This window comes from Ailuropoda melanoleuca, chromosome 17, assembly GCF_002007445.2.
Source record: "Ailuropoda melanoleuca isolate Jingjing chromosome 17, ASM200744v2, whole genome shotgun sequence".
Lineage (NCBI taxonomy): Eukaryota > Metazoa > Chordata > Mammalia > Carnivora > Ursidae > Ailuropoda > Ailuropoda melanoleuca.
In genome coordinates this window covers 24,292,567-24,309,630 of record NC_048234.1, presented here as the reverse complement: position 1 = coordinate 24,309,630, position 17,064 = coordinate 24,292,567, and the positions used below count along the sequence as shown (strand labels likewise).

The 17,064-nt window shown below is 43.1% G+C and overlaps 1 protein-coding gene and 1 pseudogene across 6 annotated transcripts in view; both read right to left on the bottom strand.

Moving 5' to 3' along the window:
* The window catches only part of PIP5K1B (phosphatidylinositol-4-phosphate 5-kinase type 1 beta), a 293,383-nt gene that overhangs the window by 114,633 nt on the left and 161,686 nt on the right, over positions 1 to 17,064 (bottom strand). For all 6 annotated transcript variants that reach the window (XM_034646690.1, XM_034646695.1, XM_034646696.1 and 3 more), the window contains 2 exons: positions 12,076 to 12,193; positions 3,267 to 3,419 (listed from right to left, as the gene is read on the bottom strand). In XM_034646690.1, the coding sequence (XP_034502581.1) occupies positions 3,267 to 3,419; positions 12,076 to 12,193 (271 nt within the window). The remainder of the gene's footprint in view (positions 1 to 3,266; positions 3,420 to 12,075; positions 12,194 to 17,064) is intronic.
* Positions 509 to 1,994, bottom strand: LOC109490989 (annotated as a pseudogene).

Sequence of the window (17,064 nt, the reverse complement as noted above, 5' to 3'; positions counted from 1 at the left end):
TGTGCTTACATTAATTTTGTGTCTGGTATTTTTTTTGTTATACCGATGTTTTGCCTTTTGATGTAGTCTTATTTACATACTTCCTTGTTGTGCTTTCTTTTTGCTTCCTGCTTAGCAAAGCTTTTTATATCCCAAGGTCCTAAATTTCTTCTCTTTTCTTCCTAATTTTTAATAGTTTTGGTCATTAAGTTTGGTTTTTACTCCACAGGGAATTAATGTGTGTGTGTGAAGATCTGAAATATGGAATTGTCTGAATTCACTGATCTATTTGTCTAGCACTGTACTAATTCTTTAATATATTAATATCTTTAATATTAGTAAAAGTTTATGGATTTTTGGTATATGTTATGGCAGGTTCACCATTCTAATTCTTTATCAAAAATGTTTTGTCTAGTCTTATAACCCTTCCTTTCCGATGTTTGTTTTTTTAAATGCTCTTAAAATGATACCTGTTTTCACTTTCTTTTTGTTTTGTTTTGTTTTCACTTTCAAAAGAACCAGTTCGGGGGTAGGGGGAAGTCCTACTGGCATTTTTTTTTTTTTTTTAAACACAGACTTAGTTTACTTAATTTTTCTTGTATAAAGTATGTGGTGGCCACAGCGGGAGCCTGGGTCCTCTGCACTGAGACTCTGGTGTGGGTCGTTACAAGATGGTCAGCGAATTCCTGATAGGGAGACTTGGTGAATGCAGTCTGCTCCTAGAGTCAGGGTGAGCTAGCTGTAGGTCTTGGGAATGGCGTCACGAGTGGCCTTGGTGAAGGTGCCCAGGGTGGCAGTGCAGACCCTGGCTGAGGGAGAGCAGTCGTCCCTACTGGCCACCATCAGTAGTTTCTTGGGCACAGGAGCTGAGGCAGTGCCAGTGCCCCTGGGGGCAGGGGTGAGGCGCACCAGCGCAGAGCCTCAGCAGCCAGTCACCTTGCATGGGACAGTGTGGGGCTTGACAATCTTGTTCCCCGAGTAGCCTCGCCACACAGGTCGATGTCAAGCTTGTTTGGAGTCATGGCCCCATGGATGGCAGTGGTGACCTCTTTGGACCACTTCACACCCAGACCGCCGTGTCCACTGTCATCTCTGATGGCAACAAATGCCTTGAACCTGGTCCGCCGGCCGGCACGGGTCTGCTTTTGTACCAGCATAGTCTTCAAAACCTCATTCTTGAGGGACGCCCCCAGGAGAAGTCAATGATTTCAGATTCCTCGATGGGCAGGGAGTAGAAACAGACCTCCTCCGGGACTTGATCTTCATGTCCTTGACCAGGTGGCCCAGCTTGGTGACAGGGATCCACTCCTTGTCTTTGGCCCACACAGAAGCCACTGCGGTTTCCCATTCTATCGCCCCTGGGACCCCCAAGCCCACGCACAGCATCAGTGTCATCTGACACTTGGTGTTTTCTCAGAGAAGCAGGCCTACTGGCATTCTTGATTGGAATTAGGCTAGATTTACAACATGATTTGGGAGAACTGAAATCTTTACAACACTGAGTTCAGGAATGAAGTGTGTCTCATTATGTAGGACTTTTTTAATGTCCTTCAATATCAATTCATAGTTTCTTTCATATTGTTCTTATATATTTGTTTTTACAGACTCAAGTATTTTAGAGTTTCTATTACAAAAATTATTTTGGGGTTACTGTTCCCAAATTACAGTACTTACTATAACTTGCTTTCCCTACCAGGATGATAGTCTGCCTTTATTCATTTGTATCTTTACTCTAATAAGGTTCACTGTAAGTTACTGTCCTCACCGACAGGATCTCATTTTCTCCCTTCTATCCTCCCACTCTGGATGAACTACATAATGGAATACAATGGATTGCGGACATCCATCTTACACTCTGCAAATCTGCTGGACTCTCATTACCTCTAGAAACTTGAAGTTTCGCTCATTTTTAATTGTATCATTTACAAGAGAAGAATGTTCATACTTTCTTATTTCTTTTTGTACTCAAAAAGTTATTGTTAGAAATTCTTGCAAATATATCAGAAAGGACCACATGGAGGGGCGTCCTATCTTTTTCTATTACTTCCAATAAAAGGGCTCTTGTTCTTCTCTATGAGGTATTATGGAACTCTTAGGACTGATAAATGCATAATATGTGTGTGCTAAATTTATTTATTTATGTTAAAACTTCTCTGCCAATTTAAAGAATTTTAAGCAAGAGAAGATGTTGAATTTTGAATGCCTTTGTTTCTACTCAACATTTATTTGGAATACCACATGATGTTCACATTTTTTCTTGTTAACTGGATGAATTATACTATTTATTATACTAGCTTATGTGATTGGGATAAACTATTTGCTCAGCTGAATTTTACCATTTCATTTAATTTTAATTAATTTCAAATTGATAGCTGTATATGGCTAATGACTACCCTACTGAACAGTGCAGTTCTAGAACAAGAGACTAGTCCATCTAAGCTTAGAACTGTACACGTTTAAGATTTACTCACTTGGCAGGTTAGTAAAGTGCAATGACCATTTGATCCCAATTTCACATTATTTAAAAAATGTGTGTATGAATAGAATACCTCAGGAAGGACATACACCGAATATTAGTAATATGCATTTCGGGGCAAAGATGAGAGTCGGCTGCATTTTTCTTACTTTTCTGGATTTTCTGTGTGCTCTAATATAAAGTAGACAACATGCTCTAAAAAAAATTTCCCAGTTTTGTTCAGGATCAAACCTTGTAAAATCCGTCCATCCTGTCCACTGAGATTTTTATTTTCTTTCGATTTTTGATCCCTATATTTATACACGTGCCTAATCTCCAACAGATTTGGGAATTAAATAATATTTTTACAGCTGTGTTTCGCCTATAGCTTAGCGCTCAATGAATGCTAAGCATTTACATTACAACTCTGTCCTGGGAGCAAAGAGCCTGGTAAGGCACCGCTTCCTTTATCCTACACCCTGTTGTCTTTCTCTAGCACAACCGTCTAAGACAGGTTATTTCGCAGCTTTGAAAGACTGAGGAGACTACATACAGCTCACAGGTTACATTGCTTTCTCGTGGTCATACCGTTTGCTGATGGCTGAGCTGGGATTTGAACCCAGAACTGTGTGAGTCAACTATGTTCTACTAACAGTTCGACTTTGTAACATGTATTCAACAGCGGTTGTGGTAGAATCCAAATGTAAAACAAAGCTCACCCAAGAGAAAGACACATGCCACAGGGTGACTGTATAAAAACATAGGGGGAAAAAAAGCTTTCGGAAAGTAATTAAAGTTCAAGTAGGAGTTTTAATTATGGACGGTTACTTACCATGTAATAGCCTGGCAGTAACTTCTGAAGGAATTCAGCTTCTTTATGCTGAACGGTTTTGATGATAAATTCATCATCACTGGTCACAAAAAACAAGGATCCACTGGCTCCAGGGTTGGACAGCTCTATTAGAGGTTCGCTGCAGATGGAATACTACAAGATAAATAAACAATTAAAAACACGCTACTATTTATCCAAAGGATACAAACATAGTGATTCGAAAGGGTGCCTGTACCCCAATGTTTGTAGCAGCTATGTCCTCACCAACGGAAACAACAGCCGAACTATGGAAAGAGTCCAGATGTCCATCAACAGATGAACGGATAAAGAAGATGTGGTGTGTGTACACACACACACACACACACACACACACACACACACACACACACGATGGAGTATTACCCAGCCATCAAAAAGAAGGAAATCTTGCCATTGCAACACAGATGTGGATGGAACTGGAGGGTGTTATGCTAAGTGAAATAAGTCAAGCAGAGGAAGACAGTTATCATACGATTTCATTCATACAGGGAATTTAAGAAATAGAAGAGAAGAACATAGGTGAAGGGAAGGCAAAATAAAATAAGATGAAAATAGAGAGGGAGGCAAACCATAAGAGACGCTGAACTCTAGGACAACTGAGGGCTGCTGGAGGGGAGGTGGGTGGGGGACGGGGTAACTGGGGGATGGGCATTAAGGAGGGCACGTGATGTAATGAGCACTCCAGTTATATGCAACTGATGAATCACTGTATTCTACCTCCGAAACTAATAATACACTATCTATTAAGTTGAATTTTAAATAAAATTTTAAAAGTTAAAAAAATACATTCACTGTACATGATGCTTCTAAGGAGGCAAATCACAGGATTATACATCTTGACCATTCTGAAACAGGAAGTTCTCTGCCATGGGCTTTCAAAGGAGGCTCCACATATACTAAGAGGGCCCTTTGAGATTTCTAAAAATTTGATCCATTTATCATAATAATTCTATGAGAAACAGAAATGCCTTCCACGAACCCCCCACCCACAGCATCACATGAATCATCATTCACATTGAATCATCAATCATCACATCTGTCCAATGAAATAATGCAAACAGTGCTGTGGTCTACTGTGCTGTTTCCAGCAAGTGTCCATAACATAACAACTGAAGGTATGACTCACACCGTGTATTTGTCATGTGAACACCCACACCTATTCTCTTCTCACTATTTACTTTCCCAAAATATGTCATCCATGTGTGGCTTCAATAAGGAGAGGACTCTTAACAGCTGAAGCTCCAGCCCAGATCATTTTCAAAGGCTCCAGGCCTGTACACCTAACTTTTTAATAGATAATTCTATCTGGTTATAACACAGCACTTCATGTAACAAGTTCAAAATCAAATCCATCCCAGGGCTATGGTTAGCCCATACGATGCTTTTGTAGTAACTAGATAGAGGTGCCTCTTTCTTCTGGCAGATGTAGCTCTGGGTCAGATACAAGGCTGATGAGCAGAAGGGCTGGATTCCAGTCTCTACTCCTTCAGCTCAGCCAGGTATTCTTGGGCAGTGCACACCCTGCACAACCACACATGTGACTCTAGATCACCTCTCCCCACCCCCAATCTCTATCTTCTCCCTCTTATTTTGTTTCCAAACCAGAAACTTGGGCATCATCCTTGATGCCTCCCATTTCCTCACCTTTCATATCCAGACTATTGATTATATCTACCCCCTTCATGCCCTCTCTTTTGCTCATACCCTAAGTTCAGTGGTTTCACGTCATGCCTTCATTACTATGGGAGATTCCACCTTGCCTCAACTATCCACTCTCGACTTCTCTCGTGCGTTTTCCACCAGGAAACCGGAGATCTTTCTAAAATGCCAACCTGATCACACTCCCACAGCGGTTTCTACCGTCTGGTTAGAAGATAACACCCAGATTTCCTGCCAGCGCTGTCAAGGCCATAAGCGGCCCAGCCCTACTCTCCAGCCTTCTTTATCACTTCCCTCCTTAAAATCTAGCTCTAGTCACCGACAGCTACTTCCCCTTTTCTCATATGTGCCAGACTCTCAAGGACCAGGATTCTGCATCTTTCTCTACCAAACCCACCTCTCTTCTGCCTTCACCGGACTGACTACTCCGCATTCATGTCTGCATTTAACATTGAGAAAATGTCCAGCGAGCGTCTATAATATCCCAGGCACTCAGGAAGCTTGGACCCTAGTGGGACCACTCCCATCTTCCATGCTGAGAAGCCATGGTGGGGGGACAAAAGGAAGAGGCACGGGGCACAGTGAGGGAGCTGTTATGTGACTTTGGCTTTCGGTGTCTGCTGGACAGCATTTATTCCGGAAAACTCTTCCTGGTCCCATGAGTCTAGATGATCTGCTTTCTGGCACTGGACGTTCTCATCATGGAAGTTACCACAAAATGCCTCAAATGCCTGTTTCTTCTTCTGAGTCCCCAGAGGACTGTAGGACTCCGTGAGAGCACAAACCCCTTGGATCTTAGGCTGTGATATCATGCAGGATCTGTGCCTTGCACACAGCAGGCACTAAATAAATTTTTGTCAAACAAATGGCTGAACGCCACCAAGTGAGGGCTATAAATCTCACCAGAAATGCCAAAAAAACCCAGCAGGGAACTCAAATTTGGGGAAAGGGGGCTCAGTGTTTACCAACTAACAATCCCCACTACTGAGCAGAGAAACAGTGAGAGCAGAGGAAAAGGTCAGGGCCCAGCACGTGAGATCAGATCAGCCCCAGTGAGTGGTAAAAAGAGGGATTTAAAGAATTGTGTCCTGAAGATGGAAACATCCAGAATATCTCCCAACGCTTTTTAGCTGGGCTTCTGAAGAGTTAAGACTCCATCACAGAGAAATCTGAAAGGAGGGGAGTAGGAGGCGAGGGGAGGAAGAAGGAAAAGGGAGAAACCGGGAGAAAAACAATTAAAAGGCAGTTTCTAGATGTTGACTTTAAATTATCTTGCTTTGGCAGCACACGGATAAGGGAAACAAAATTCTCTAAGACAAGAAAGAAGCAAGTGTGTGCCGCCTTTCTGAAACTCATGGCAACTTCCGTTTTCCACTTCTCTTTCCTCCAGGCTGGCTTCTTGATACTTTCAGGCTGAGCAGTGTGAGAGCCTCTGCCCTTATGGGTGACTCAGACATTAGGAAGGAAAACAAAAAGAGCCCCAAGACCGCACACAGAATGCCCTAAAAGCCCCTTGGAAGCAGAGGGCGCTTTGCCTGCTGTGGGTGCAGGATCCGTGTGGAAAGCTCATCAGGGGGACAGGCATGGGACTTGGAATCACCTTTTTTTTTTTTTTTTAAAGATTTATTTATTTATTTATTTTTTGAGAGAGAGCGAGCGAGGCAGGAAGGAGCAGAGGGCGAGAGAGAATCTCAAGCAGACTCCGTACTGAGCGAAGAGCCCGATGTGAGGCTCGATCCCAGGACCCTGACATCATGACCTGAGCTGAAATCAAGAGTCTGACACTTAACCCACTGCATCACCCAGGCGCTCCTGGAACCACCTTTTTCTTTCTCATTTTTTTTTTTTTTTTAAATCATGTCTCTACCAGTGGCCACTTACGTGACCTGGAGTAAGTATCTTGGCATCCCAGAGTCCAAGGAACCTCATCTCTAAAATGAAGCTAATACTATCTCCATGAAAGCAGCTGGAAGTTTTTAAAGTGGATGCTTTCAAAACCCCTGGCAGAGCGTGACCACTTGGTTATTGCTGTTCCTAGTTCCTACCACGTGACCACATGTAGGGGAGCGGGGCGGACATCGCCCAGGTGACAAAGAACCGGCCGTGCCTCAGGATGCACTGAGGGTTTCAGCCCAACTCCAACGACCAGAGGGCTCCCCAAAGATACACTAAGACACTCCTAGTGAGTCAAGAGGAAAGATGCATCTTTTGCGTAATCATGAACTTGAGACGCCGGAGAACAAAGGTGTCGACCCCAAGCTCTTACAAAGAGTGAAGGCAGACCCCGCGCTCTCTTTAGGAATTCTGATTCTTTGTTTTATGGGCTTTGAATTCCTGGCACAGAGCCTTCTTACGGAGAGGAGTCGATGTTGTGGAAGTCCAACAACAACACAGAATGCAGAAATTAGAGGCTGCAAATAGAGAAATTAGGGGGTGATTCAGGAAGCGCTGTCTAGAGAAAACTGGATTCAGACCTGAACATCTGTTTCCAATTAAACTCTCAAATTCTTCTATAAGCAGTGACATTATATGGGAAGTATTTCATGGGTTACTTGTCAAATAGTCCTATATTAGGCAATTTATAAATTAATATGCGTAGAAAAAATTGTTTTGACACTTCTTAGTAAGCCAGTGGGGGTCACACTGGCAGAGTATCAGTGTGTGGCCAACAGGCACGATGATACCAACCGGCAGTCTCACCATTATCGCTTGTAAGTCTGCGGTTTCTCACCCTGGAACTTGGTTACCATGCCCTGTGCTAAGCAACCTTCTCGGCCATGTTGCCATTGAAGAGCAAATAAAGAGGAGAGATGGGAACATTTTAATTAGCCCTGATCCACAAGGCCCCACGTGGACGCCTGCATTTTCTGCGCTTTCCTGCAGGTCCTTTCTTTTGTGCAAGCTGTTCCAATGCCTCCATTCTCTCCCTTCAATTTCCTGCAGGGCCTCCCAATGATCCCCCGCTGGAAAGGCCACAAAGTACAACCCAGCTGGGCCCCGCCAAGGCAAATTAGCAACGTAAACTTGCTCAGCGTGGCAGAGATCATTCTTCCTGCCACTTCTTCCCCCCTGATAGTGTTAAATATTCACCCAGCTCTCTATTGGTGCCGCTGAGTCTGGAAGGACATCACGTAAATAACCCTGGATTCTGGAACACTCGGGCACCTGGGGGAGAAGGAAGTCAAACCAAAGGCTTGCTGCCCAAGCAGAGATGGGGAAAAAAATGCTCTGGGGCCCTTGGCCTTCCCTGGGGAGGTGTTTCTTTTGGAACAAATAAGGAAGGAGGTGCAGTCTTGCCGCCGTGCTGTGCACACGCAAGCACTTGGGTGTGCGGTCTCACTATCCACATTATGCCTGTGCCAGCATGAAACTGGTAATTGGCATGCACGTGGTGAACCTTCATGGTACTGAGAATGTAAACAGAATAATTGAGGCTAAAATCCAGATGCGAGAGCACAAGACTGAAGTAGAAATGCACATGTATCACGGGGATCCAATATTAAACCTATCTGGAGAGTTACTATTACTATATAATGTTAACTTCTCCTCCCTTTTAGACCAGATCTTCAGAGATTTGGGTTTGATGAGCCCGTTTAACAGCTGCTAGGATGTACTTTGTGCTTTGGATGATACTTTTTTATCCTTCACACAGGTTTTTAAGGGAGGTCTTGTGAGATTCCCCTGTGCTTTATTTGGGATTAACTTTTCCAAAAAATGCTTTGTTGGAGGTGTTTTGACTCCTTTGGCTAGATGCTTCAGAATGGATACCTCATGGTTTGATGGCTGAGGGAGTGTTATGGTGAGATCACATTTAATGAGAGGTCTGAGACTCTGTGGGCTGGGAGGCCAGCTGGTGAATGGAAAATCGCATGGGGGGGATGGTTGGGGGGATCCCTGTCCTGGTCTGGGCTCTGTGCCCAGCAGCATGGGTAACCTTCGGCACCTCTCTGACCCCAGCTTTAGACTGCTCATCTACAATGAATGGTTGGGTTAAAAAGTCCAGGGTTATACCTAATTCTGGGAAGCATGTCATGTCACGTAAAAAACCCTTTCCTCATCTACCACACTTCAGATCACTGGCTGGGGTTTTCAGATTGAGTGGTTTGGAGGTGAACTTCTAGTTCTGGGCTGGGGGTGTCCCCAGTGGGTGTCTTAGCGCAGGGTACATAGGTGGCCGTAACCACTGGGGACCAGGCAGCCATGTTAAGCTAGAGGGCCTCTGTCTGGTTTTTGCAGGTCCCAGAGATGGGTTCAGTTATAGGGAGGTGGAAAATGGAATCAAACAAAAGCACTCTGACCTGCCTATTCCCATCTCCCCAATCCCCCCAGTTTTCATTATGGGAAATTTCAAACCTACATAAAAGTAGAGAGAATTGTGAAATTAATATCCACACGTCTCTCTTTCAGCTTCCACAATGATCAACTCCTGTTGAGGAGTTTCCACTACAACTCCAATCACTCCTCCGCCTGCTCCCCTCAGATTCTTTCCAAGCAAATCCCAGATAGCACATCATTTCACCCATAGACACTTCAGCATGTGTCTCAAAAAGACAAAGACTCCTTTTTGAAAACAGAACCATAGTACCATCATCCCACCAAAAACCTAATTCCTCAACATCACCCAATATGTAGTCGCTCTTTAAATTTGACCAGTTTCCTATAAATAAAAAAACCTGTGTATTTGCATAATCTGGCCCGGTCTAAGTTCCTGATCCAAACCTTCCCCTCTTGCCCTCTTGGTCCACCCAAAGTGCTTCTAAACATGTAATGCTTTTGTGTGTCTGGTCTCACTGTCCTAACACCACCTCTCCTTTCCTGAATATGCTTCCCTTCTTCTCTACCTACTCAAATCCCCTCTGATTTTTACATCAGTTAAACCATTTCACACCCATAAGAAGCCCTCCTCATCCTCGGTGTAAGAGAGAGAGAGACCCCCTCCCTCCTCCCAAATCCTTGGGTATTGACTGTCGCACTGCAGTCTGTTTAATGCCTGGTAGAGCTGGTGATTCTTCCACACAAACAAATGATCATTCCAGTTGGATTCTAAGTTCTCTGAGTACCATGACTTATAATTTTTGAATCTCCCTGTAATTAGTAGCCAAGTATTTTCATTACAATAAAAGTTCAAAGCACCTGATGGATTAATTTACGTTTTGCCAGCTACAGGAAGGAAGACTTTTGCTCTGAGAAGCCATCAGCTCAGTCTCCTGTGTTCCTTTGTACATACTCTAACCTCAGGACGAAAGTAACTTTGCTGGTTTAAAGGCTCATCGGGAAACTGGTGTAAGACATGTGCGATGCTGATCAGGGAAAGGTCTTCCCCCAAGAAAGCAAGTTTGTGAGACAGAACGATGCAAGAATGGGCTTCCCAGCCTGCAGCTCAATGACCACAAGAGGGCGAAGGGTGAAGGGTAGACAGGCAGATGTGTCATCACACTGATTGGATCTGAGCTACGAAGTTCAAGGATATGGCATCTCATTGGCTAGCAAAAACTCAAGAAAATTCAGAAAGAGAATCCATGGGTTTCCAATGTGTGGCAGGAGATGAGAGCACTATCTTGTTTTCCATAAGACAGTATCCAGACCACACTGAGTTCCCCAAACATGTTTCCTGAATGTTGGTGAAAATAATTATAGAAGAGTCAGAAACCAAAGAATCTTCTCTAGAACATATCCACACTCACCCACACCCATTCCCCCAGATGTATGGCTTTGTGTCCTGGAGGAGCTGGTGAGGGCAGGTTGGTAGTGCTGGGTAGAGACACCTGACATCTCAGTGAGAGGGGTCACTGATAAGGCAGCGGCTACTTGGAGGAACACATTTAATGGCAGCAGGATGGCCAGGGACTTTCTACTCCATTCCCACTGCTCTGTGAAGCCTTGTGAATGTGACTTGAGGAGCCAGTATCATCTCATCGGGAGGAAGTCATAGGAGTTTCTCAGGGCCCAACTAAAGAAGAGGGTCGTACCAGAGGGGAGGGAGGTGGGGGAGGGGAGGAATAGGTGATGGGGATTACGGAGTGCACCTGTTGTGAGGAGCACTGGGTGATGTATGAAACTACTGATATTGTACATCTGAAACTCATATAACTCATACAACACTGTATGTTAACTAACTGGAGTTAAAAAAACCTTAAAAAAAAAGAAAGAAGAGGGTCGTGCAAGCACAGGTTTTCAACAGCACAGAATAGAAACAGCTTTGAATTTTATCAAGTACATCTTCCCTGAATTATAAAATGCAGTTGAAATACTCTTTGTTCCAAGGGATAAATGCTGCCATACTTCCTGTGCAAAGCTTTAGTCCAGGATCTGGCTCGAGTCTTACTAAGATCATTCAGAATGGGATGAACAATAAATGTTTGATGGCATCCTTCCTACAGCTTCTTGAAAACCAATTTTGAAGAGCCCCAGGGTGTTAACAGCGATCAAATCATGAAATAAACCATTTTCCTCTTGAAACAAAAAGGAAGTTCCTGGCTCCTTGAACAGGAATAAGGTAACAATCTGAGGTCACATCGGACTACCTCACAAAAAGGCTGTTGTGCTCCATACCTGCTGCGTGCCAGAAAGATGATGGAGAGAGAAGACAAGCCGAAGGATAAAATACGCCCTTGCACCAAATAAAAACAAGTTTAGAAAGAGCTTGCTTGCATCGAGTGATGGTGAGAACAAAACTACCTAGCATCTTTGAAACCGTATTCAAGTTGTAGGTCAAGGTGAAAATGGCTGTGGGCCAAGGCAGGTTTGAGGCGAATGGTATAAATAAGGCAACTGAAATAGGAAGGCTTTCAAACAGAATCCAATCAGCAAAATTCACAGGAGTATTCAGAACTAATTATAATAATATCTGTTAGAATAACGATCTGAAGTAGCAAGCAATCCCACAATTACTTAAATATCAATCACCGTAGGAGGTTTTGTAGCTATCAGTAAACGTGGCAGAGTCAAATCACATTTCCTGAAGCTAAATTTATCATCTTGAGACTTAGACCTTTTACTATGCTCCAGAGCTTTATAAAACAAGAGACACAAGCCACTTGTCACTGTTGCTATGAGACAAATGTTTATATCACACGTTTCTGGAGAAGGAAGGCAAATTACAGGTTCTTACCAAGTAATCATCAGGCTTGATACCAAAAAGTTCTCTGAAATATCGGAATGCTAGCGGAGCGTATGTCTTAAATCTGAAGTCTGGGTAATGATGTGCTGGGGTCAGATTGCTCCCTTCACTGCAGTTAAAATATTAAAAAAAAAAAAAAAAGGGCAGGAGAGAGAGAAAGAGCATTAGCAAAGACAATTTTGACTTCAAATACTAGCTCTACTGGTCCTGGGCCAATTTCCCTGCTAGAAAAACACATCCCGATTGTGGGTCCCTCTAAGCTCATGTCACAAAGGGCAACGGCCGACAGGTAAAACCAGATGCTAACACAATGGGGGCCACTCCAAGCAGGCGTTCCCCACCAATCACGGTGTGTCATTAGCCTGAAACTCTTCATTATCCCCCACCTTCCCCAGTGAAACCACAGTCGTAATGCTTTAGGTGTAAGATCCAGGCCTTAGTGCATGGAACGATTTGAAAAATACTTTTTTTTTTTTTGGCCACGAATACTGGATACGCATTTTAAACTAGGAGTAAGTGAAACACTTTTAAAAATATGTCACTAACAAAATCATCACACTGGAAAGAGATGAGACCTGAATCTGAACTCTTTCTTACATCCATATTTATAGGAAAAGAGACCTTCAATACTCTAGGGACTTTAAAACCATAGTTCCATTCCCAGATACATCATTATCTTTTCCCCCCCTTTTCTGGGTTCCTCTTTGAAAATTTTTGTGCCATATTTATGACACATAAAAGCTGTGAAGAAGTAAACCGGTGAATACCCACGAAGCCAAAATGCTGCTTAAGAAATAAAATATTATCGACATAGTTGAATTGCCTCCTGTACTCTTTTGTCCTTAGAGGCATCCACTAGTCTGAATTTTGATGTTTATTATTCATTTTATTCTTTGACTACAACTATAATACATTTCATGTGACATCCAATAAGCCACCTATTCTACCTGTACTAAGAGTTTTCACTGTGAAAAGTAAAAACAATGCAGTAAGTGAATATAATCTTATGGAGAGGTTCCAGATCTCTTTTTGCCACATTCTAAGTGGGACATCAAGGCTCTATGTAACTCTGTCTGGGTCTGATTTTTGTGGATACAAAGAACACTGTGCAAATGAAAAGGCTTTCAGCATGCACCACACACTTGGAATCTACGACAATTAAAGTTTGCTCAGGGCAGTCGCATTTTTATATCAGTACCCGGCACATCACTGGTAAGTATTTTTTGAGTGAAAAGGATGCGTTTTCAAGGTAATGCTAAAACAGTAAACTTGATTCTTACATGAAGCTTAGGTTCAAAAGTCAAGGGGTAAGGTAAATAATCACTAGGCTCTCTCTTTGTACAATGGAATATTACTCAGCCATGAAAAGAACGATATCTTGCCATTTGCAACAACATGTATAGATCTAGACAGTGTAATGGTAAGTGACGTTAAGTCAGAGAAAGAGAAATACCATACGATTTCACTATATGTGGAATTTAAGAAACAAAACAAAGAAAAGAGACAAACCAAGAAGCAGATTCATAACTATAGCGAACAAACAGACGGTTACCAGAGGGGGGTGGGTGGGGAAATGGGGGAACTAGGTGACGGGGATAAGAGCAGACTTAGCACGAGGAGCACTGAGTAATGTACAGAACTACCCAGTCACTACAGTGTACATTTGAAATTGATGTAACACTGTATGTTAATTACACTGGAATTTAAGAATTAATTAATTTAAAAAATCACCGTAATAAAAAGAAATCATCCTTGAGAACTACTTAGGAGATGATCTGTTCAATACATCCACTGAAGCCAGATCTTCCTCCTGCAGGGTCACAGATGACGGCTTCTTCTGGCGACTTCCAGAGCGAGTAGCTGGCTTGTGTTGTTAGGGACCAACCACAGAAAATGCATCTTATCTTTAGAGGTGAGGCTTGCCCTTTAGGGGAGTGGCCCCGGAACCAGGACGGCCTGGGATAGGAGCAGTCACCGCTGTGTCAGCTCCGGGCGTGAAATGGCCCCAAATCACCTGCTCATCTGAACAGTTCCCATTTCCCTAAGCCAGAATAGTAAATATTTATAATACACGTATGCTGCCCGTACATTACATCTGAGTATGTCCTCATTCCCTGAGATTTATAAGGGGACACGTACTCAGGTCCTCCGGGATTGTCAAGAGGAATAATTCTGGAACTTATAAAACATGCAGTTACTTGATAATGTGGGCTATGCAGAACAAGGGATAAAATCACAGAGGCCCAAAGTGGCCTCCGACATTCTTCCTCACCCTTGCAAGCAAGTAAAAGTAAGCACAATGCCTTGGGTTCTGACGTGGGCTGCTTTCAGTGGACTAAGCATGTTGCCAATTTCTTATTTCGTCCACTCTCCTCTCCCCTTTCTAGCTCATGCAATCAAAGTAACTAATTCAATTAGAGCTCATTACATTACCCTCAACGTTCAAAGAATAAAACCCCAATGTTCTTACTTCCTTGGAGTTTTTCTTTCTTTTTTAAGAAAGGAAATTTTAAAAAACATTTATTTATCAATTTGAGAGAGCGAGCGAGCATGGGGGGAGAGGCAGAGGCAAAGTCTCAAGCAGACTCCTCACTAAAGTACAGAGCCCGACATGGGGCTCAATCCCACGACCCTGAGGTCATGACCCAGTTGAAACCAAGAGTCAGACACTTAACCAACTGCACCACCCAGGTGCTCCTGGAGGTTTTTTGTTTTCTGTTTTTAAGATTTTTAAATTTATTTGAGAAAGAGAGAAAGAGAGAGAGTGAACACGAGAGAGGGGAGGGTCAGCAGGAGAAGCAAACTCCCTGATGAGCAGGGAGCCTGATGCGGGACTTGATCCTGTGGCTCCAGGATCATGACCTGAGTTGAAGGCAGATGCTTAACCGACTGAGCCACCCAGGTGCCCTCTTTATTTTTTTTTAAAGGTTTCATTTATTTATTTGAGAGAGAGTGTGCGTGCACGTGTGTGCACAAGCGGGGGGGTGGAGAGGGAGAAACAGACTCCCCGCTGAGCAGGGAGCTCCATGTGGGACTCGATCCCAAGACCCTGGGATCATGACCTGAGCCAAAGGCAGATGCTTAACTGACTGAGCCACCCAGGTGCCCTTGGAGTTTTTCTTTAAATGGCTTATTTTTATGCAGTTGGAGGCCGAAAAGCCTTATCAGTGAGGATATAGTATTTATTATTTTTATTCGTGGTTACTCTGAGCTTTTTTGAGCTGCTCACCTTTCCCTAAAACCATCGTCAATTACAAGTTTCCCTTGGATTCGAATCTCCCTGACTACTGTGGTTCATTCGGTCATGGTGTAAAAGGGATTGCGTGAAGTTTCCTTGGAGAGCAGATTGACATGTGCCCACACACACATACACACACACACAGAGCATCTCTGGGATGAGAAAGGGAACATTTGCTTCTGTAGGTATCCACTCTGACAGCTGGTGGGAAAATCTGCCAAATCACTAAAAACGAACAAAAAATTCTAGCTAGTTCTGGGCCACCATGAGCTACAGAGAATGGGTCAATGGTGAGGGTCAACTGTAAGGCAAGCTTGTCTATAGGGGACAGTTAGTAACGTGTATTTACATAAATAGAGAATATGCAAAGGGGCTGAATGTTATACTCAACACCGGCATCCCAGGCTAAACAATTCTTCATGGCTTAATTAACATATATTAACTAATAATTATTTGCTGACATTATACCATCTTGAATCTCTCTATTTGCATCGATGGAGGGGAACATTCCCAATTGGTGGGTCATAATATATCACCACTCTTTGTCTCTCTCCTAGATTTTATCTTACGAGTTTTATTTTCCTAAGATTAATAGAAGACCAGTTTACATTCTCTTCGATTATACTGAATAGCCAGGGCGGTGGTGATGATGATCTAATCCAGGGAGGCCTGGGTCCAACTCCCGTCTCAGCCATTTACAAGCTGTGTCTCCTGAGCCCCAGTAGACAGCCTCGAGAAAGGCATCGTCATAGTGAACAGAAATGTGAGCGGTCATGAGTCCAGCATGTGGGAAACCCTGAATACGCCTGGATGATTGAGGCTGTCTGTGATGATGGCAAACAGCTCAGACTTGAATGAAGAATGAGTTGACTAGGTAGTTAAAAAAAAAAAAGAAAGCAATCAAAGAAATGATAAAATGGGAAATATTTGCAACTCGTATCACAGACAAAGGGCTGATCTCCCAAAATAAAGAGCTCCCATAAATAGCAAAGTCAAAGACCAAAAAGTCAATTAAAAAAAAAAAACCCCAAAAAACAGCCAACGATACGATCAGGCACGTCACAGAAATGGAGGCATAAATAAGTGAAACAAATGAAAAGACACTCAAGCTCATTTATAACATAATAAATGCAAATTAAGTGTCACTGAGATTATACTACCGAGGAGATGGGCAAAAATCCAACATTTTGATAAAGCTCAAGGGAAACTGGCAGCCTGAAACATTATTAGTGCAAAGTAAGTTGCTATTTCTTAATGGAGGACATTTTCACAACTTCTGTCAAAACTACAAATGTACAGAACTCTATGGCCCAGCAAATGCACACCTGTAACTTATCCCACAAACTAGCATATACAGAAAACAACCTGTGTGCACCTGGTATTCGTTCTAGCATGTTTGGAAGGACAGAGTGTTGGAAGCAAACTAGCTGGCTGTCTGTCTCTGAAGAGGTAGTCAGATTAATTATGGTTCAGCCACACACTGGGATACTATGCAGCTATTAAAAAAGAAGAGATTTATTGCACAGTGCCATGGAAGAGCTCTAGGATAATTTAAGTGAAAGAAAGAATCAGGAGGCTGAATACTGTGTGTGGCATCCACCATTTATATACAAAAAGAAAAAAAAAAGTTGTGGTGCACGTATATGCCTAAAAAATCCTTAAGGGTGGGGCGCCTGGGTGGCTCAGTCATTAAGCATCTGCCTTTGGCTCAGGGCCTGATCCCAGGGTCCTGGGATCGAGCC